Consider the following 22,603-nt stretch of genomic DNA (forward strand, 5'->3'; position numbering starts at 1 on the left):
GTTGAAACACTAGCCAGTTGAGCAGTCTTCGTGACTGAAGTTCCTGCCAACCGTGCCCCTATAATGAACCCTCTTTCAAAGTCACTTAGATCTTTTTCTCTTGCCATCTTGATCCAAAATCAAGGTCAACTGGGCCTAGGGCCTACTCAGAATTTGTATACATACCACAGAGCATGATAGGATGTTAATTGCTTAATTGTATAATGCAGTACACCTGTATGGAACCATCTGCATTCGTTTTGCTTCTCCACTCATTTATTCAAGTTTTTACTTCCCAATTTCTCACCTGTCTGTTATATCATTTTTTGACTGGCAGCACAACTGGTAATACTCAGACCCACAATTCTGTCTTTATTCCACTAAAATGACAAGTTAAGCAGGTCGTGTGTTTCGCTTTTGATGCGTCCTTCAGAAAAGCAACTAAAACGCCAATCGATGAACCAGAGACAAATGCGATATTTGTGTCAGATAATTTGTTATAATATATTCACGTAGAGGTATGTGGGTATGTGGGAATATGTATGGGCTCACCCATGTGGGAGAATGGATAACTCGCCACCCACCAGACTACAAAGCACAAAATCTAATGTTACATTTGACTATGATACCTTACCCCCCGGAAAACATGTTTAGAAGCCTTTGTCTCTAATTTAAAAACGATATGCATTAAATCACATTAAGAAAACGTAGCTAACAAGTTACAATGTACACAGATTGTCATTATTTGTTTCTAACTTTATCCTTTATCATAGCTAACGTTATCTGATCTGTTAACATTACCTAAATCGGCCAATGTGGTGGAAAATAATGAGCTAACATGCTCACATTGTTAATTCGATTCAAATGTGCTCATAACATTAAAATGCGGTTGATTTTACCTTCTTTAACTCTGAAAAGAGCATGACATACAGTTAAAAACACGTTCACTCCACGCTGCTGCAGCGATTCGAACGATTGGGACCATCCACGATCCAAGAAATTGGCCAATTCGAGCGAACAGGGTTGATAGAACTTTCTTCTAGGGCTCCCTGGCCGTATCACAAGTTCTAAGAGTACACCCAAATGAACTACATAAGAACCCATGCAGAGAATGAATCTTTCATTCACTTCCGGTTTGTTGCCAGGACAACTGCTACACCGTAGTCCAAACTATATGGTTGCTAGCTTGCAATTGAAAAAGACGCTACACTGTTTTAGGATTAGTTTGGTGACTCCTTATTTGCCTTTTCTGTTCGTCTTGTAGAATATATTGGTTAGTGGTTTGCTATCTCTGGGAAAATTCTGAATTATGAGTCAGCGGCAGGTTTTACAAGGTAAGGATGAAACACTAAAAAGTACATTTTACAAATGTAAAGAAGGTCCCCTTGACAGAAACATTTATCTAAGTGGTTCGTAAATATTCGCGTGTTATGTTAATGCAAATGTAACGTTAGACCAAGCCGTGGCTAATGTTATGTGTTATTGTCCCCATTGTAGCCTACATGAGATTTCTACGTTCGAAGATAACGTCAAGTTGTAGGAGATCTATTCTAGACATCTTGCTATCAGTTTATTTTTTGTCCGATTACAGTTATTGCAAGACAGCTACATAGGTAGCATGTTATTATTATTATTATTATTATTATTATCATCAGCGGACTCTATGGATGTATCCAATGGCGTAGGTTTTGTATGAACATTGGGGGGACACATTAAGGGGGGGCCGGGGGGGGCGGTCTGGGGGTCCTCCCCCTGGAAATTTTGAGCGTCAAACACTTCATTTCCTGCTTACTGGTGAATTTTTATGCAGCAATTTGTGCCTTTTCTACATCAATTTATGGTGGAAATGTGTTATGTAAAGGAAAACACAAATGTACGTGTTCTAAATATTGAGCGGGACATATCCCCTGCCCCCCCCCAGAAATCTACGCCTATGGATGTATCTACAATCCATAGAGTCCATAGAACAAAAGGGGGCTGAGAGAAAACAGGCTAGTTCACAATGACGCAACACATTCCAGAATCCCAAAATAAAATAGCCTATATCCTTGCCAGTGTGTGTTCACTGTTTAAGACTTTCATGTATGCTATTTTATGTTCTATTTTAAATTTGATTCATATTAAACTTATTAAACTTTTTTTTTTTTGTAGTTTTTGAACAGTATCAAAAATCCAGAACACAATTTGTGCAGTCAATTGCTGAGCTTGCAACAAGACCACAAAACATCGAGACTTTGCAAAATGCAGGTGAGTGGAAAGAACAGCTTCGTCACCCATCTAATGATTCTTTCAGCTGGGAAACTATGCAGCTGTAACCCTGAACACATGACAGTTTTCTTTGCGGCTGTTTCATTTTGAGAAGACACATGTATTCTTGCTGTTACCTGCATACCTTCACACAGTGTAAATAACTGAGAAGACCAAGGGGCAGGGGCAGAAAATAGTTTTCTCCACCTTTACCCTCTGAATCAGCTATACGCTGATTACTTTCAAAAAGACTATTGCACATTGTGCAAATAAAGATTTGAACAAATCACATTTTAGGCATGGAGCAGACATTCTTACCCAGAGCGACTTAAATAGCTTACATTCTTTATGTATAGGCCTACAATCTATTTATACAGCTAGATTTGTTTATGCATTTCAGGTTAAGGGCCTTGTTCAAGGGTACAATGGTAGTGACCCATGTGGAATTAAACCTACATCCTTGAAATAATCAGACAAATTCTCTGACCAATATACTACATTGCTGTCTCCAAACAAGAAAGATATATATTAAATGTGCATAGGATTAGTATGTGAAATATATGGTTGTGTGCTTCCTTTAAAATGTAGCATTCATTCTCTGTGGTATTGCACGTGGTTGTGATTAGCACGATGCACCAACGGCTCTGGCAAGGTGCCACATTTCTATTTGCTGCCTCAGTGACAACAGGGAACATTTCTTCATTGTCATCAGTGTTTAATTAATGCTGGTTTCCCGCTTTATGCCCCATTTCACCCTGGCAGGAATTAAAGCGTGAACCGAATAAATTGTCATTTTAATCAATGCTTTTGTTCGAAATGCGCTTGTTTGTTTGGCATAATATTGATAATGGCTAAATGGATAACAAAAGGATGACAATAATTTATGCATGGACCTTTTTATAACTTGCATGTGCATACTGACTTTGCTTTTCAACATTTTATCTCTTTAGGTCCTGTTTCAATAATTCTGTAATATCGTGAATAAAAACTCTAATAAAAGTTATTTAGTGGTTGTTTTATGAGGCCTTATGCAAAGTAAACAGTCCTCTGTATTTATATTAACCTCAGGAATTAAAATAATTAAAAATGACTTGTTTGGATCAAAATGTACTTATCACATGACTATTTTCATGTTGAATTTCCATATGTTGTTCATATTTATTTCTGAATGGAAAGCTCTTTTTTCCTTTGACTTAGGTGTGATGTCCCTTTTGAGGCCCCTCCTGCTGGACGTGGTCCCAACCGTTCAGCAGACGGCAGCCTTGGCGCTAGGGAGGCTTGCCAACTACAATGATGACCTAGCTGAAGCAGTTGTAAAGGGAGACATTCTTCCACAGCTTGTGTACTCTTTGGCGGAACAGAACGTAAGACTCTTTTGTGTTTGGAAAAAGTCTGAAGTAGGCCTATTTTGTCTGTTTTAACCCCCTCTCACCTTCTGTTTTGCCACTTGAATTGTTCCCAGACTTTAACAACCGTCACATGCTCTACGCAATCACTATGACTCACTGCACTTGTCACATGTCACATTCACACTTGTGTGCCTGTTTATTGTATTTAACACTGATTATTTATGTTAAGGAAGTGAAACCCCAAGGATGTTTTTGCCTGCAAGTCATAACAGACATTCTTTTACTTTGGGCCTTCACATATCACAGCCAAAAAGTCAACCACGCCTCATGAAAGCACACCCAGGAGAATGCACAACATTTTTATACCTCTTCCTTAACTCCTCACAATTAATTACTTTCAGAGTGGCTGCAAATGATGTACTAAACTTCTTTATTTAAGGACAGAAGTTGTCATGGAAACACTTTAAAATTAATGTCTTAACTTAAACATACATCCACTAAATATGATAAATGTTTTAACTGATTGAATGACTTAATTCAGACAAAATAATAATTCAAATGAATGCAAACACTAAGAACTGTGGGTGAGGCAACCATTTATCTCTCTGAGCCTGGCCAGCTGAGCAGTTCTGCTCAGTAATGTATTTACTGGATAAATGCTGCTAGCTTGAATGCAGCTAGCTTGTAGACCGGCTGAAATGTTGCTGGACATGTATATCCAATCATTGCCCCCTGTACCCCCTCCTGGAGGTGTAATGTGAAAGACTGACACCCACACACCGCTGTCCCTCTGCTGCAGTGGTGGAAAGTGCAGGGGTCAGAATGTAAAAGTCCTGCCATGTGTTTCTTGCTTCCATCCATGAACTCAGCCAGCTGATTTCACTGATTAGTTCTTCCTCCTGGCTGAAGAATCGTGCTAATTGGCAAAGCCTAGGCAAAGTGCCGGGGAGGACTTTTGAGCCACCTTGGACTGGGACAGGACCTTCAGTTTAATTGACAGTAAATTAAACGTTTTTAAACTAGAGTAATTGTAAGTTTAAAAAGAGTTTATTTCTTTTTACAAGAAATTCATTTATTTCCCGAAATGACGGGTATAAAAAATGCAGGCACCCCTGTTTTCAGTGCTTTGTGCACCATCCCTGTGCAAGGAGAACACGACTGACTCATCATCTATAGTGTTTTATAAGCTTAGTGAACATTGTGGTATGGGGATGGCTGGTTTAAGCAGCCACACCTGCCCTGGGTCAAGCTAATTAGACCTGGCTAATTAGATAATTGGCCAGGTCTAATTAGCTTGACCCAGGGCAGGTGTGGCTGCTTAAACCAGCCATTCCCATACCACAAACATAATTGGGGGAATCTTGGGGGTTTGTTTAAAAGCTTAAGCCTTCTTTAAAAAGCTTTCTTTGAGCAATTATACTAGGATATAATAATGACTTCTCAAATTTATTTATTTATTTTTTTACAATTGAGCTCATTAATGGCTGTTATGCAGCTGAGGGAGCCCTGTTCCCTTACCCAATGCAGTTGGTCAGAAGCCTGCTTTACTTTCTGATCAAGAAAGCAACCGCAGAACACAGACATTGTGGCAGGAAAGATTTTACAGCTTTGATTACACTTCTCTTACCTACAAAAAAGTCATTAATCTTCCTCAATGTCCCTGGACACCAGCTTGTAATTCATAAGCAGAATTTCCTGGCACTAGCAGAGGCTGCACTAACACACTCGGTGAATTTAGTTCACCCAGAATCCTCTCTGGCTTTTACCTTAACTTCCTGTGAAAACAGCCAAACGTGCAAGCTGTTGCCTTTTTGTTTGCTGTGAAAGAATTTGCTCTGTGGATCTAGGGCTCATGTTAGCAACATTCATAATATTCATCAACTGTCAATATTTAGTCTGCCTTGCATTATATTTCTTGTGGAAGGGCTTGCCTTCTGCAAAGTGTTATGAGTTTGTCTCTCTTTAAATAGTTTTTTGGCTCAGTCTTTAACTTGCTCTTGGGCTTCATACATGTGTTTAACAACTGCTGCGAATCCAGTAGACTTGTAGGCACGGTCATAGACCATCTGGGGACTAGCAGCCTGCAGATCAAATGGTTTTCGAGCCATTGGACATGAGCAAGCCTGACACCAAATCCATGTGAAAGAGAGGGCTGCTTAGTTCCCTGTGCCCTGGAAACCTCTCGAGGCCTACACCTGGACTCAGTGAAGCATGCAGGGAAATGCTGTGTTCACCCTCATTCATCGCTGCTGCTGGGATTCTGGGTCTGGCCCCCTGAATAGGAATGTTTTATAGTCGTCTACGACTGAAACACTCGACATTCTTAAGAACACACTTCACACAAGTGGGAACTTTTTTCGGTCGTTGGCATTTGCCCGGTCTGGGGAAGTTTTGGTCAGGTACGCAGCTAGTTTGATCTGTCTGAGTTTAGGTTCTTGTCTGTGGACACTGTGTTCGTACTGCATCTGAGCTCAGTGAAATTTATGCCTCAGAGAGTTCATATGTCATTCCATGGAGAATTTTCTTACGAGTTTCTGTCAGTCTAACTGTTGCTGTCCAAGAGAGCGTAGCATGTTTAATTTTCTCCATGGGTGCTGAATGGGAGCAGTTCACTGCTCTGAAATATAGGGCACAGTGGATTAATACATTTAAAGATCAAATTCAGTTTAGAATTTCACTAGCCTTTTGCTAGCAGTTATATTTTTGTTGTTATCTAAGGAGAATCAGCTAACTGCCTTCTTTAGGCATTCACTCCATCAATCTTAAAGGACCCTCACATGTTTGAAAGATGTCTCCTGTATCATTTCATGCTCATTTCAATTTTTGTGAAGGGACTTGAGTCCATAAATGCCGCAGTAATTATATATGGTGAGCTAGCATGGGGAAGCTGGTGTATATAGGGGAACAATTCAGATGATACCACCTGCTGTTTATTGAATTAGTCTGTATTTAACCTTATCTATGGACTTGAGTTGCTCTCTGTTATGCCTGGGAATTTGAAGTACATACAGCTTCTTATATGGTTTGTTGTTTGTTATGTAGTTTCCATGCAACAAGCAAATGGAAAATGAAAGAATTTGAAGAATTTGAACTATCACAGAAAGTATTTATCAGTATTATATATACAGTATACTACATATATAACATAACCATTATAATGGTGTGGCTGTATGATAGCTATGATATTTCATATTCACATGTATTGAAATATATTAAATGTAATTATGAGCTTTCCATATTACCATTCCCATTGATTAATGCCTGAAACAAAAATATATGAACATATTAAGCAACATACATATACAATCCGCAAACTTCAGATTTAGAATTCAAGTTTGATTACCTTGAAAGTTTAGTCTGTGGTTCCCTGTAACACTGTAAGGTGGCTGTAGTGCACAAACGGTGCTTGCAGACCGTGTTCTCGTTTTACCCGAAGAGCAGCTGGACTGTGCCCTTAACCTTGAGGGCGCTCTCCCACGCCTCCCCGCGTTAGACGCCCAGGTCGGGGAGGCTCAGAGCTGGAACGGCTGGAGAGAGTCAGGTTATGAAGTCACACGTTGCGGCCCATCTGGCCGGCTGAGCCCTTGACCGTGTGCCAGTGCGAGCTGGCCCAGGCGTTCCTCTGCATCGCGAGGGAGGGCTGAGAAACGGCCTCAGCCCACTCGAGACGGCCGGCATAGAGACAGTGACCGGCCTGACGTTCGCTCGCCGCCCTCCTGTGATTTAGTTTATTTGACGTGGGAAGCCTCCCTCGTGGACCGATGTTGAAAACGGTTTGCTTTCAAGAAAACGATGGGAAAGTGATTTTAAATAGTTCAGTTAATTTGACTTGTGGTGTAATTTTTTTCCCCTTGTGGCAATTCTTTGAACCAAGATGTCATCCTCTGGAGTGAGTTATTTGATGATGATTTTGTAATTCTCTTGCCGTTAATCTTTGTGTAATAATATCATGTTGTTTTCGTCTGATGGGAAATCTTCTATTTCAGCTTTCAAAGCAATTGGTAATGCTGAAGACAAAAGTGATGATGAAGCTGTGTGTGTGTATGTGCGTGTGTGTGTGTGTGTGTGCGTGTGTGCGCGTCTCTGTCCACGTTCTTCTCTGCTGTACAGCGGTTCTACAAGAAGGCAGCGGCGTTTGTGCTGAGGGCGGTGGCCAAGCACTCTCCAGAGCTGGCGCAGGCTGTGGTGGACTGTGGCGCGTTGGACGCTTTGGTCATCTCTCTGGAGGAGTTTGACCCTGGGGTCAAGGAGGCTGCGGCCTGGGCGCTAGGCTACATCGCCCGCCACAATGGAGGTCAGACTGAAATGCGCTCACTGAAATGCCTGTGGGCATCGGATTTTAGTTCCACTAGAGAATGAGATGATAAACCTGGGGAGAACCTTTCGTTTAGCACACTATAGTCATGAGGAAAATATTAATTCAGGCCTTTTATTCTGATACATTTCCTTGGCACACAAATTAAGTTTAGCCTGCGCTATCACACTGCAATGTGTGCAGCCCCATGCATAAATGACTTCCATTAATGAAGTAAATTAAGTATTCAAGTATACTAACACAGCTAGTATTGCATTATCTATTAACTACTGTACATATCACACACTATGCAATAAGCACAACACAGTTACAGAACAGCCAGAATGACTATAAACGCTGTTAAATAAACAATATAATAATATAGCCTAACCTGTAAAATCTATAAAAGCAACATCAGAATTAATTAAAGTGTGGGGAGAGAGAGTGGCACAGTCTGCAGGGCAGCTGTTTGTCAACCCATGTATCAATTCTTCTCCCTCTGAGGCCTGGGGTTTGATTCCCCACCATGGCGGTGTCTGTGCTGTGAGCCCATCTCAATCTGTGTCTGTAACTGTCTGCTTTCCCCTTGTCTGAATGCAGAGAAAAATGCCTGGCTGTCCTTTATTTAAAAGGCATGCTTTTCATAATTTTCAAAATAGTCAAGGTTAAATGTCATGAATATTATTGATATTATGAATAATTATGAATTATTATTGCATTATAATTGTTATACTATTATGTCTGATATGCTGTTTTTGTGAGCAGATGCAGGAAACCAAAAGTGCAAACCCCAGCCACCTTTTGAACTGAAACCTTATAGTAGCAATGGTAAACTAGAGCAGTTTAACAGAAACTAGTCAATTAGTTGCATAGCATATTTAAGTGGATTTGACATGGATAGCCTTTGTTTACAGTTGATGTGGTTGCAGTGATTGAATAAAATGTCAGTCACAGAATCACTGAGAAATAAGATGAAAAACATTAAAGCTTTTGTGGGTTATTTCCCTTTTGAATGCAGCTATCAAAGTCCAGCACATTGGAAAGGCTTGGTCTCACGTTTCCAGTGAAAATATTTGGCTTAATTCTGTATGACTGCACGCAGACTCGTGTCAGGGACGTTCTATTCTTGCCTTTCCTTTTCCTTCTGCTTTTTCAGTTTTGATTAGAATTCTTTCCGTGTTGCTCTCTCCCAGCTGGTGACATGCGACAGCAGTGGCACCAAAAATTGGGCCTTGCTGAAACCTCTCCCCCCGGTCTCCCTCATTGTCAAAATCTCATTATGCATCTTAATGAGAGGGAATCCGTCAGATGGGCCGGGGACTGTGGTTATTAGTGCGAACGCCATACCCTCCGTGGGCCCTGAGGCGGCCCCCGGACCGAACGCGCTCGTACCGCGAATACAGACGCGCAGGAGCAGAAGCGTACACACGCGCAGCACACGTACACACGTACGCGGAGGAAACTCTCACACGCGGACACACATCGCACGAACACCCGTACGCACACAGCTCTCACACGCGGACACACAGCGCACGACTGGTCCGCGCCTGTGTGTGCGCATGCTAATGGGCCCCAGCCACTGACCTGTGTCCCCGACTGATCCCCAGCGCGGCCGCGCAGCCTCGCTGAGGCTGATTTGAAATGCAGATGCAGGCTACGGGAAGCTAACTCCCCCTCCCCAGACCCTCTACCCTCGCACACTCTGCTTTTTTTCACCCTCATCCATTCAATCTCTCTGACTCCTTTTTTCATCCTCCTGGCCTGCTCCTCCGTGTGTCAGGCTGAGGGATGGGTCCTCCCCCTGGGGGGTGGGGGTGGAGGAGCACACTTCCCAGGGTAAGCCTAGGGTCCTAACCCCCCCAGCCCCCCCCCGCCCCCACGCTCTGCAGAGCTGTCCCAGGCGGTGGTGGACGCAGGGGCCGTGCCCCTCCTGGTGCTGTGCGTCCAGGAGCCGGAGGTGGCCCTGAAGAGGATCGCCGCCTCCAGCCTCAGTGACATCGCCAAGCACTCCCCGGAGCTGGCGCAGACCGTGGTGGACGCCGGCGCCATCGCCCACCTGGCGCAGATGATCCTCAACCCGGACGCCAAGCTGAAAGTAAGGAGGCCGGAGGTGGCGCCCAGAGCGTCTGCCCCTGAGCATGCCCTGTTCTGCAGCCCGCTGTCTTAACAGCGCATCATTAATATCACTATTAACCAACCACAAGCAATCATGACATCACATGACAAACTGATATGTTCAAGCACGGATATTTCTCTTTGTTAGTGAGATGGTGTGCACAGATTCACAACCGCATATGCATTTACAGTGGAACATTTATAAAAAGCATCTGCATAAACAAGCAGTCTATCCCAACCTCTAAATCAGTGGTGACCAACCCTGTTCCTGGAGATCGAGTGTCCTGTAGGTTTTCATTTTGACTTTAATTTGGCACACCTGACTCTACTAATTAGCAGCTCAACAAGATCTCTAGCTGTTGAATGAGAGTTAAGATTGTAGTGAAAACCTACAGGATGGTAGATCTCCAGGAACTGGGTTGGTTTCCACTGCTGTAAATATAATATTATTATCAATAGAGAAGGCCCAACATAGAGAGCAGCAATGCAGCTAACCTGAATCCCTCAGGATTACTGAAATAAGCCGTCGTCGTGTAGAACAAGTGATTGCTCTGCCTGTCGGGTAAGTAGCAAGTTTCCTGTCCCCTCTCGAACCCGCAGCGACAGGTGTTCTCGGCCCTGGGCCAGATCGCCAAGCACTCGGTGGACCTGGCGGAGATGGTGGTGGAGGCGGAGATCTTCCCGGCGGTGCTGGGCTGCCTGAAGGACCCGGACGAGTACGTGCGGAAGAACGTGGCCACGCTGATGCGCGAGATCACCAAGCACACGCCCGAGGTACGTCGCCCGTCATCGGCCGGCTGCCGCCTGCGGCTCGGCCTAAAGAATGGTCGCGTGTGGGCAAAAAAAAAAAGAAAGAAAGAAACAAACAAAAAGGCCTGTCGCCTTGTCTGGTGATTGACAGGTCCAATGTCACGCCTTCTACTTTTTTTTAGTAACTTCTCACTGGAGAAGAGAAGAGCTGATTGGCAATTCCCCGCTAATTAGCTAGACCACCCATGGTGGTGCTCTAGATTTAGGTCAGTGGAAACCGGTGAAAGAATAACACCATCCTCTAGAGGAGGCATCTGGTTCAGTGCTTTTGCTTCATTTTTCCTAAGCAATTTAAGATTTCATCTTTTATGAATGTACTTTCTTTTCATCTGAACATCGCACATCACTTCCTGCTTTTAACACTGGTCCGGCCCATTTCCTTTCACGCTGTAAGCTTCTGTTTGTTTGTCGCATTGTCATGGCCAGGTAACAGAAGACACGGTTCAAAAGCGCTTGTGTGCTTATAGGGCAGGGAGGAGGAGGATTGACTTCCATTGTTCATGGTGTGTGTTTAAAGAGTACACATGACCTGTCCTTAAACTGTATCTCAGTCATCAGAGCGCTGAGCCACTCTACAGTGCCCATACTACAGAGAGGGCTGTCTCTGGGCATCCAGCCGCTCTACGCCCCCATGTTGAAAAATGAAAGCCCTTCTAACGAAGTGCGCCCTACAGCATTTGTTCATTTGAGCCAGTTTTGACATTGTTGCCTCCTTTCCCTGTTGAGGAAAATGTTAGTTATTGCTTTTTTGAATTAATGTTCTGGACAGACATCAGGTCCAGGTTGTGAAAATATAACAGGACAGTCCTGATGAGCAGTGGACTGGTTTCTCAAGGAGGACGTCTTTTTAATTTGTGAAAGTAATTTTGTACATTTCATAATTATTTCAGTTGTGGTTTTCCTTTCTGAACTAAATTTATTCATGGTCAAGGGAAAGAGTGTTACAGCAGTAGTACTGGACTAGACCTGGCACAGCTGACTAAAAGTATATGAGAGATAAGCTACACAATGACTGTGGTCTATTGTCCTCTCCCTTTGAGAGAGTTAATTCTCACTATTGATGTGTTCTGTAGGCACATTGTTTCACTCTTAAAAGACCCTTTTCAGCTATTTATCTGCACTCTCCTACCTCCTGTTTTAATAACCTGAAAAAGCTACAGACTTGCACAATATTATCTATGTCTGCATCTAATTGCACTAATTATCTTCATTCACCAAGGTAAAATCCAATGCTGCATTTTAATTGGAATTAGATTTAGTATTAGAATGACATATTTTCATCATACACACACACACACACACATATATATAGGCGATATATATATGAATATATCGAGTAGGAGTGGAGAAGCAAAACGAATGGAGATGCTTCCATACAGGTGTAGCCTACTGCATGATACAATTAAGCAATTAACATCCTATCATGCTCTGTGGCATGTATAAAAGTTCTGAGCAGGCCTAGTTTACCTCGATTTTGGATCAAGATGGCAAGAGGAAACAATCTAAGTGACTTTGATAGAGGGTTCATTATTGGGGCATGGATGGCGGGAGCTTCAGTCACAAAGACTGCTCAACTGGCTAGTGTTTCAACGGGAACCATGACTAAAGTGACATCTGCATTTAGATCTATGGGAAAGACATCAGTAAATTGGGTTGGAAACTGTGGTCGAAAGCACACATTCAATGGCCATAATGCTCATGCATTAGTGTGAGAAGGAAAAACAGAGGAGCAACTGTTCCTCAAGTGACAGTCAAAAGACATGCAGGTAGGCTAATTGGAGACTCTAAATTTCCCATAGGTATGTGTATGTGAGTGAATGGTGTGTGATAGATTGGCAACCTGTCCAGGGTGTATTCCTGCCTCTTGCCCAGTGCATGCTGGGATAGGCTCCAGCACCCTGACCAGGATACGTGGGTGTAGATAATGGATGGATGGATAACTGACATTATTTTTTAGTCTCAAATGTTGTCTTTATTATTATAATTATAATAATTATTATTATTGCTGTTGTTGAATAATATCAACTATATGCTCAATATCGAATGGCACTTTAACTGTGTTGTTATACAGTACACTTGTACCATTTTATTAGATTTTAACCTTGTCCATTTGGCGTCCTTGTTTCTGCTTTTTTTCTCTGGGCTCGTGTGTCTGTGTGTGTTGCGTCTGCGTGTCCCGTGCAGCTGTCCCAGCTGATTGTGAACGCGGGCGGCGTCGCCGCGGTGATAGACTACGTCGGGGACTGCCGGGGCCACGTGCGGCTGCCGGGGATCATGATGCTGGGCTACGTGGCGGCGCACTCCGAGAACCTGGCCATGGCCGTCATCGTGTCCAAGGTCTGCCTAACGGCTCCCTTCCCCGTTTCCTGCACGTGACTGTACATGCACGCACGCACACTCACACACACACAAAAACACACTCACACACACACAAAAACACACTCACACAGACACGCACGCACGTACGCACACTCACACACACACAAAAACACACTCACACACACACAAAAACACACTCACACAGACACGCACGCACACTCACACACACACAAAAACACACTCACACAGACACGCACGCACACTCACACACACGCATGCACACTCACACACACACAAAAACACACTCACACAGACACGCACGCACACTCACACCTCTGTGGTCTGTGTACTGGCACTTGTTCGAGAACAGTAATTCTGTCAAACCAGTGTGGACTGTTCTGTAGGAACTAAACAGTGATAAACGTGCTCTCGAGCCAGTAACCTTGTTTCAGTGCAGCAGTTGGAATTATAAGTACTTGAGGGGTAGTTTAGTTTGGGGCTGTTTTTCCAAGTCTGAAGTTTACTTTGTTGGATAATATTGGGCTGGACATCTGGACTACGTCTGAGGTGTCTGCTCTGCCCGGCACAGTTCAAGCTTAAAGGGATAGCTCACTTTCTGGCAGTACAAGCAGCTTTGGAGTTACGTGAATGAATTTTTTCTCACTCCAGAGCACGTACCCCCGAATGGCCTTATACCTTCCATTGTAAAACTGGCAGGTCAACAGATACCTCTCTAAATATCTAAAATATCCTTCATTGTCAAAACACTTTCTGGGTCAACTGAAAGCATGCACTAAAGGTGAAATAATATCAGAAAACACCGGAAAGTGAACTACCCCTTTAATGTTTTGTTTGAAATCCTCTGAGCTGGGACTGTGGGTTTGTAAGAGATTCAGGTCAGATTCAGGTCAATTGCAGTGTGTTTAGCTGGAGTTGAAACATCAGGTTTAAACCCCTAAACCACAGAACTGCATTACAACTGGAACAGCTATCCACAGATTGCATTACACCTGGAACAGCTATGCAAATCTGTGAAATAACGATTAGCTGTTCCAGTTGTAATGCAGTTCTGTGGTCTATGGGTTTAAACCTGAGCTAAGCACATTGCAGTTGGCCCAATGAGTCTTCACAAGTATAGATATTCAGAATATGTGGAGTCTAGTCTATCCAGTCTGTAATCAAACAAGTATATATGTAAGAACCATGAAAAAGTGGCATTTTAGCATAATGGTAAGGAAACCGGGCTTGCAACTGTGAGGTTGTAAGTTGTAGATACAGATCCAAGAGGGTGCACTGCTATTATACCCAAGAGCTTGAATTCATTCAGTAAATATCCAGTTGTATAAATGGATTGTATGTAAAACAATTGGCTGTGAAAGTTGTTGTGGCTAAAAGCATCTGTTAATTGGCAGTAATGTCATGTAAAAACATATGGCAAGAATGCTCTTAAAAAACAAGACATTTCTAATTTGACGGGAGGCATTTTTGTAGGTTTTGTCTTTCACCGCAGAGTGAATGGAAAGTATAATTTATGAGTTTGTGTCAGTCGCTCTCAGAGCGTAATCCATCAATTCTGAAAGTGTCACATCACTGCTCCAACGCACCCTCTAACCGGAACGAAAATTCAGTCACAAAAAAAAAACGTCGGCGAACTGTATAAGAAGTGTGTTGTGGCTCCATTTTGCAAATTTCCACTGGCATTTCAGAGGAAAAGAATTTTGAAGCCTTTTTCAGTGGACATCTGTTACCACTCTTTCACGTGTCAACAGTGGTGATTATGGCACACAACCTTTTTTTGCACCCCTGCTTTAATTTTGAGGTTTCGTAGCCAGTGTTTGGCCCCGTGAAAAAAGATTTAGTACTGCTATCAAAGTTGCAATATGTGGTTCCTTTGAACGGTTTCCAATCGGCATTAGTCACACTAATAAATTTATAAGGCTTAAGGGTTACAGACTGTTCAGATTAAATTAAAAATCTATTTTCTCTGTCTTCTCTGTTTTGTTTTCCTCTGCTGTTTCCCTTGTGTGCTCCTCGCCTTTGTACATTACCTCTGACTTCTGTCACTGGCGTTTTGTTGCTGTCTCTACCAAACCCTGATTTTCCCTCTCTCTCCTGCTGTCCTTTTCTGTTACGTCCTCATTTTTTACACCCCCCCCCCCCCACTACTACGCCTCCTCTGCCCCCTCCCATTTCCTTCCCTCCTTCCCTCCCTGTCTCATTCATTTTCTCCCCACTGCTTCACCTTGTCCGTTTCTACTCCCCCCCCCCCCCGTCATTGCTCCACTCTCTCTCCTTCTCTCTCTCTCTCTCTCTCCCCCCTTTCTCTCTCTCTCTCTCTCTCTCTCTCTCCCCTAGGGCGTGCCCCAGTTGGCGATCTGCCTGGCGGAGGAGCAGGAGGAGCACATCAAGTCTGCCACGGCCTGGGCGTTCGGGCAGATCGGGCGGCACACGCCGGAGCACGCCCGCATGGTCGCCGTGGCGAACGTCCTGCCCAAGCTGCTGGCGCTCTACATGGACACGGAGAGCTCCGAGGACCTGCAGGTCAAGGTGAGGCCCCCGGGGGCCCGGAACAGGGGCCACGGGTCAGCGCCGACGAGCCGTGGACCGCTTCAACAAACACCGCTCAGCTGCAACGCGTTAGGTGTACCGTCTTTCAAGCAATTTCCTGTGGCATTTCATCTTATTTATTCATTTCATTTATTCACAAGGAGCTCTTTTTTCCCGGGATTTTACCTTACCTGGATGATGTTCAGCATCTGCATTCTACAGGATTTACAGTTAATAAAACAGAGGCATCCAGACGGTGACCCCATTAAGGAAGTGAATGTCTCGTTACCTCTGTCTCAGGCTAAGAAGGCGCTAAAGAGCATACTGCAGAAGTGCACTTACCTGCCGGCGCTGGAGCCATTGCTGCATGAAGCCCCCAGCAACGTCCTCAAGCACGTGGTCTGCCAGTTCAGCAAGGTGAGTGCGACGGCAGCCCCGGGGCCTACGAGCGCCGTTCCCCCCGCGGTCTCGGTGGCGGCGAAGGGCCCCTCTCTCCCTGCTGATCCGCCTCTCCTCTCCTCTCCCCCCCGCCCCCCCCCGGTCTCCGTAGGTGCTTCCCCACGACAGCAAGGCCCGCCGTCTGTTCGTCACCAGCGGGGGGCTGAAGAAGGTGCAGGAGATCAAAGCGGAACCCGGCACGGCGCTCAGAGAGTACATCAGCGCCATCAACAACTGCTACCCCGAGGAGATCGTCAGGTGGACAGCCTTTCATTTCTTACCACGCTACGCGGCATTATTTAGCCGGTTCATCGACATCCTTATAAAGGGCGTCTCACCGGCCTCCATTTTACATTTTGCACATGTACACTACACGTTACCGGCATGCTGGAGTGTTAGGCCTCCAGCATCATACCCACCCCCATCCTACCCTTTGTTGGAGATACACAGTGGCCATTTGCAGTAGCTCGTACTGAGAATGCAGTGGTTTGGCGTTTTTTTAAGGCATTTAAGTGTTTTTCTCATGGTGAATTTTTGTGTTCTGTCTGTCGCCGGTGGCCTTCATTTCATTACATTCTACCAATTGCTGCTTTTACCCCTCAGTGTATCTGAAGCTGTTCCTATTGTGTGTGGTCACATTACGATTGAATCAAGAGTTACCTTTCTCCTTTCAGGTACTATTCCCCAGGCTACTCAGAGACGCTGCTGGAGAGAGTGGACAAATACCAGCCAGTTTAAATATTTTAGTTTTTTTGTTCAATACTAGATCTCTTATAACTTACTTACACGTCTTGTCACTGCATTTGTAAGTTGTTGCACAATAAGCAACACATTCGTCAACTGAAATAATGCATTGTCTTGTTCTTATTGATGTGTAGATGATATTTTATTGTAGACTTGTGTTCAAGTTACCTGCTTGATATTTAAATGTCTGTTTCCCCAAAAGTATCTATCATGATAAACTTTATAATTCATCAGTGAGGCTGATATAATTATACCATAGTATCTTTTGTAGTTTTTAAATTTTATTTAAAAAAATAAAATAAAATAAATAAATTAAAAATTAAAATTCTTCATATGCTAACAGTAAATTCAACGGATTAGGATGTCTTAATTTTATGATTAAACGTGTATAGCCTATATTCTATAGTGGTTTTCATTTTTTGCTTTCCATGTGTTGATATTTCTCATATGACATTTTACATTAACGACATATTGACATGTTCCAGTCTTTCTGACATCACGAACAATTTGGGTGAACTTTGTTGGTTACTTAGCACTGAGTCTGAGACTGGAACGGCATTCTTCGAAAAATAAATACATAGCCTATTCAAATTGTTGTCTGAAAAATATTAGTCCAATTAAAAAACCGAGGTAAAAAAATTCTCACGAAATGTGCTCTTGATTTTTTTAATATCATGAAAATGCACGAAGTGTATTAGCCCCTTGATTTAAACACCAATCAGCACAACTTTTTAATTTCTTAGTAACTCTTGCATTGCGTTAGTTGATATAAATAACATGGATTTACCATTTGTCTGGTTTTGCTCGCAACGATTTAATCGCCTCCATATTTTATTTTTACATTTATGCATATTCGATTTTACATACAATTATATTTAATGCCTGTGGAGAACTGAATAAAAGAACCGCCACGAATTATGCATCATCGGAGAAGCACAGAATGGAGCCAGGCGCTTTGGTGCTTGTCAGGACCACTTGCATCAACGTCTAACCTAACCCACTGAAGAAAACCGATACTCAATAGCGTTATTCAATTTCGTATTTCCATATACAAACAAAGAACTATTGTTCATATTTAAAAGCTCGGGAAGAAGATGAACGACGATTTTAACACCAATTGCAATGTCCTCTGCAGTGTAGTATGGAAGAGGCAACCTTCAAACCGCAGAAGCAGGCAAATAACTAGAAGGTGACTACACTTTTGTCTGTGAGAGTGGCGCAGTATTTTAGTAGCCAAATTTGATCTGTCGATCGGCATCATCAATGAGCGGTAGCATAATACAGATGACGCGAAAGACTTGAGTCTCTATCGTCTACCTTCGCATGTGCTTTGGATGTGAAGTGCTTAGGCGTGGGCGCGCAAACAGTTTCCCACAACGACACAAGGCATGGTTGTTCAAATGATAAATAATCTTGCCATTCGCTCATTCGTTTCATATCCTACTGCACGTGCGTTGAAAAGAAAATGGCTTTGCTCTTCGAAATGCTAAAAGGGTTTATGCCTCCGCCTATGTCTTTTGATTAGAGTCAGAAGTAGTCCAATGAGGACCCTAAAATATCCACGGATTTTTTTTTAACGTGGTCTATTTTTTATTTTTTATTGCATAGGTAGGCCTAGGCTATTTCGGTGAATCTGAATCTGCCCTCCCACCAAAAAAAAGATTAACTGAATAATTTAGGATAGGCCCTATGTGTCTATTTTTCAATGCATTCAACTGATAAGCCTACCTCGTGCTATGCTTTATTTCCTCATACGAAGTCCCCCATTGTCTTTGTTGAGCGATTTACAAATTGTTCTTTGTTGCCCCCTGCCGGCTACATGCCCTCAATGTTACAGACAGGATAGATTTAGACGTCGTTGGCAGCCTAAATTCGCTGCAAAACACACGATCGACCAAAAGGGCAGTTTCAACCATGTAGCCTAAACTATTCATAGTCCAAAATTGTAGCGTCAGCGGAGACGCCTAATAATCTAGTCTAAACATGCCCTCAGGGAAGGGGAACTTGCCTCGCGTTTCGATGCGCCGAATATGGTAGATTTGGATCATGTCTCTCATGCATTATTTTATTAGGTCTGCCTTCTGGCATTTTAGGGGTGTGCTGATTAAAAAAAAACCGCTAAATTTTGAGGAAAAATAATAAATCGTAATAGCCTAGTGTGCTAACCGTGGCATCGTTATACAATGATTTAACGGAGACATGAGTTGTCTAAATTAGATTGCTGCGATTAAAATGTATCCTAGAGTCGGAATTTTGACTATGTTACGCACCGAAACACCTCTGTATTCCAAATGTAGCATAATATCTTTTAGTCTTAGACTGCCAAATTAAGCGGACCCTAGTAGCCTAGTAGAGATAATTTCCCTCGGTAGCCTAAATGCAAGCTTCGGCTATCTTATTAGAGCCGAGACCCACAAAATATCGGGCTGTTGTCATAATTAGCATATGAAACACACTGGCCTACATTTAGCCTAATTAGTTTTAGCATTAATTTCAACCAGTTTTTTATTTTTTATTTTATTTTTGTTGAATAAAATCTCTCGACTCGACTAATAAACCAAGAAATCAAGCCTAACCAAGAAAACCAGTCAATTATTCAAATTTCAACTTTCATTGATTGCTTATCTAGCCTAATTAAGCCTCATATTTTCATAGCCTATAGGCTCTAGGAAATCTATTCGATTTAGATTATAACAATATTGATGGCTTTAGAACAGTCTTTCTACGTAGCCTAGTCTAGATTTAGTACAGGATTTTATAAAATTACTAATCTGAGCACGGTATTTTGGCCATAAAGGCCAATACTTTGATCTGATCTGGCTAGCGGCTACTGATTGAACGAATAGGTTAGAACCATCGATTGCCGATGGCCTAATTGTATTTGAATTTTTAACAATAGGCTAATGAATTAGACAAAGAAATAATAAGGATCCCATTGTCGCAAATTTATAGGCTATGTATTTAAACAATTATGCTACAATGCTTTCACTTTGGCGCAACAGCTCACATTTTGAAACAGCAATTGTGAAATCCATGAACAAGTCGTAGCTATTGAAAAACATTATCCTAAGTGCCTACGTATAATGAGGTAATGCCTTTTGCTGTCCCTCGAGAACACTGGGTCATTACAGAAATGTTCTCACCTGCACGTCTCTAGCAGGGTAGCATTTATATCGCCATGGTAACGACGGAACCCGAAGCCCAGCGGGTTTTCAGTAACACGTCATCACGTTGGACTAGTTACCCCATTCTCAAATGCTGCGGTAGGTAGACCACGAGAAACGACCGTCGTTGTAATAACACGGAGATAAGCAAGACACAAATATATACTGAAGCATGATTACAGTGTATACATAGACAAGTTTAACAGCCTGTGACCGGAGATTATAGCCTACGTATTAGAAAAAAACAGTATTAGATATTGTGGGAGTGTAGCTACAATTTGGGAAGAAATGCATTATATTTTCCCTTTTGTTTAGATTGGAGCACTGTGTGTAAAATCTGGCCGTGCCAATTCAAGGTTGGATAGAGCGAGGCTTTGCTGCAAGTCTCTATTCCCTCAGGGAACCAATAACAAAGCTGAGGAAATGGCCTTTAATGACCAATAAATGCAACACCATCTCCGTGTTTTTCCACCCAAAGGCACATGAGATGATTCTGAATGAGCCAACAATGGCTCATTGTCTGAGATGCATAGTTGAGGACAATGTGTTTGATACATTTCTTGACATTGAGCCCATCTGTGACGCAACTATAAGTTGTGACAAACCATTAGTAGACGATAGCGTTGCCATTAAGAATGAATCATTCTTTGAAATATTCAATAATTTGAAAAATCAAAAAATGGGAACAAACATAACTGTCAGTTTCTAAAATTATATTTAAGATTTTAATTTAAACATTTTAAAATTTATTGTGGAGTGGACAAAAAGATGCTGTCTCAAGGAAACCCATGTTAACTGATTTTTTGTTTAATGTTAGCTGAGTCATTTACTAATTTATCAATAAATTGCTTTTTTTTTCCAGGGGTGACATGAAGGTTCTCAATGCCAAACAAGGTTAATAATCACCGACCACCTGATTTCCAGTCAAGGATTACCTCCTGCATCTAAGCTGCTAAGGAAATTGGCACACTATACAAAGGAGAGTAAACACATCACATTCACTATGGACGGATAATGTGTCAAAAAAAACCAACAAAAAAAAAAACAACAACCCATTGGCATCCTGTCAGGGAGAGCAGGAAAGATCGAATCTTCTGACAAATAACAAGTGCATTGGGACTCGCTACCGTTCTAACATTTAGGGCAAAAATAATTGGACCCAGTGCTGTATTTTCCATGAGAAATCTTAAGAGCTGAGGGAACTAGCTGGCTGGCAGCAGCATTCAATCTCTAATGACAGGAGCAATATAAGATACAGTAAGCACACGTCTCAAAGTGTGTGCAATACTGGTGTGTGGAACAGGGCATGAGCCAACAAAAAAGTGTGGTAGAGACCAGACCAAGCAGACAAAGTGCTTTATTTCATTGAGCGATGTTTATGGGATGGAGTGTATAATATTGGTATTACAGCACACAACATGAGGCAGCCCCACCCGTAAGAGTGTACTCACAATGACTTGCAGACAAAGACCCATGAGCATTAATATTGTTATTGTTATAATTATGACTAGTTTTCAAAAGCACTTAAACATACGAGCCACACTGTCATTTTTAATGAAAATGTATTTTTTTTAGTCATATAAATGGACATGAAGGTAACCGTTTTAAATGATTAGGAAATTATAATAAAAAACTCAAATATTTAGTTTTTGATCATGATACTCTAAATATTCACATTTGCAATACTCTGTAATAATTTCACAATTTATGTGGATGTACAACACAATGTAAACTGAACGGGAACAACTGCTTTTGGCAAAATAAATGAAAATGAAGGCCTACAAAGAAGACTTAAAGAACATCACAGAAGCTGCAAGTAATTTTGTAAAGAATTAGAAAATTCCCACGAGCCTGCTCAGCAGTATCTGGGGCAAATGGAATTAAAGGTCCAGGAAACTGAAATCTGTGAATTCTCTGCTGATTTGCTGTTTTAATGCTTTTTGCATTTACAAATGACCAAGAAATATTTAAAAATGATTCTTTAAAAGACTGTGCCGAGATTGGCCTGCTTCCCCATTGGCTAAACGGCAGGCTTTCAGCGGCCAGGGTTATCCGAGTACAATGTACATCACTAAAACGCTACGCCAGGGGAAGTTCTTTCTGATGTAATATGTAAATGATGCGCTAGCCACTTTTGTGAAGGCAAGCTAAGCTGGAAATGCCTTCTCTGGATGCAGAAAACCAAAATGCTTTATTCTGTTCCAAAAAACAAAGCGACAGACAAGAAGTGGGTTTCATTTCTGGAGTTAATATTTTTAGTAGTGCCCATTTTCACAAGGAGGACTTCACAAGCTACCTACAAAAACAATGTGGCTTCGCTAAAAAGCTAGCGCTGGTGCATGGTGCAGTGCCTTCCCACCCTTAACCTCCCTCTCAACTGCCGCTGCTAGTGACACTCCTGTTGGTTGCAGAACAGAAACGTGATGGATGGGTAAGTAGGCCTACCGTTAGCTAGTGATAAGTGAATAGATTTCAAGGTTAGATATGTTGAGTTAAAGCCTTCCTTTATTCGGGTGTAATGTACAGAATTTCAGACTGCTGTGGAGTCTAATGTTAGTGTACAGTGGCTCAGTGTCACATTATTACACATTGAATGA

The 22,603-nt window shown here is 42.4% G+C and overlaps 1 protein-coding gene across 1 annotated transcript; it reads left to right on the forward strand.

Moving 5' to 3' along the window:
- Window positions 1–1,119: 1,119 nt before the first annotated feature.
- On the forward strand, window positions 1,120–17,156 carry spag6 (sperm associated antigen 6). Its single transcript, XM_035412273.1, has 11 exons — window positions 1,120–1,313; window positions 2,131–2,226; window positions 3,424–3,590; window positions 7,686–7,869; window positions 9,759–9,964; window positions 10,585–10,758; window positions 12,979–13,131; window positions 15,469–15,660; window positions 15,961–16,077; window positions 16,211–16,356; window positions 16,773–17,156. Exons 1-11 carry the CDS (start codon window positions 1,289–1,291, stop codon window positions 16,834–16,836), a joined length of 1,524 nt encoding a protein of 507 aa, XP_035268164.1. The 5' UTR covers window positions 1,120–1,288; the 3' UTR covers window positions 16,837–17,156.
- Window positions 17,157–22,603: the final 5,447 nt, after the last annotated feature.

This window comes from Anguilla anguilla, chromosome 4 (genome assembly GCF_013347855.1).
Source record: "Anguilla anguilla isolate fAngAng1 chromosome 4, fAngAng1.pri, whole genome shotgun sequence".
NCBI classification, from domain to species: domain Eukaryota; kingdom Metazoa; phylum Chordata; class Actinopteri; order Anguilliformes; family Anguillidae; genus Anguilla; species Anguilla anguilla.

Bases quoted from the DNA above. Each gene is read 5' to 3' on its own strand.
- spag6 (XM_035412273.1), top strand. From the start codon at position 1,289: ATGAGTCAGCGGCAGGTTTTACAAG. The intron at 3,591-7,685 runs GTAAGACTCTTT...TCTGCTGTACAG, and splicing joins ACTCTTTGGCGGAACAGAAC to CGGTTCTACAAGAAGGCAGC. The intron at 15,661-15,960 runs GTGAGGCCCCCG...CCTCTGTCTCAG, and splicing joins CCGAGGACCTGCAGGTCAAG to GCTAAGAAGGCGCTAAAGAG.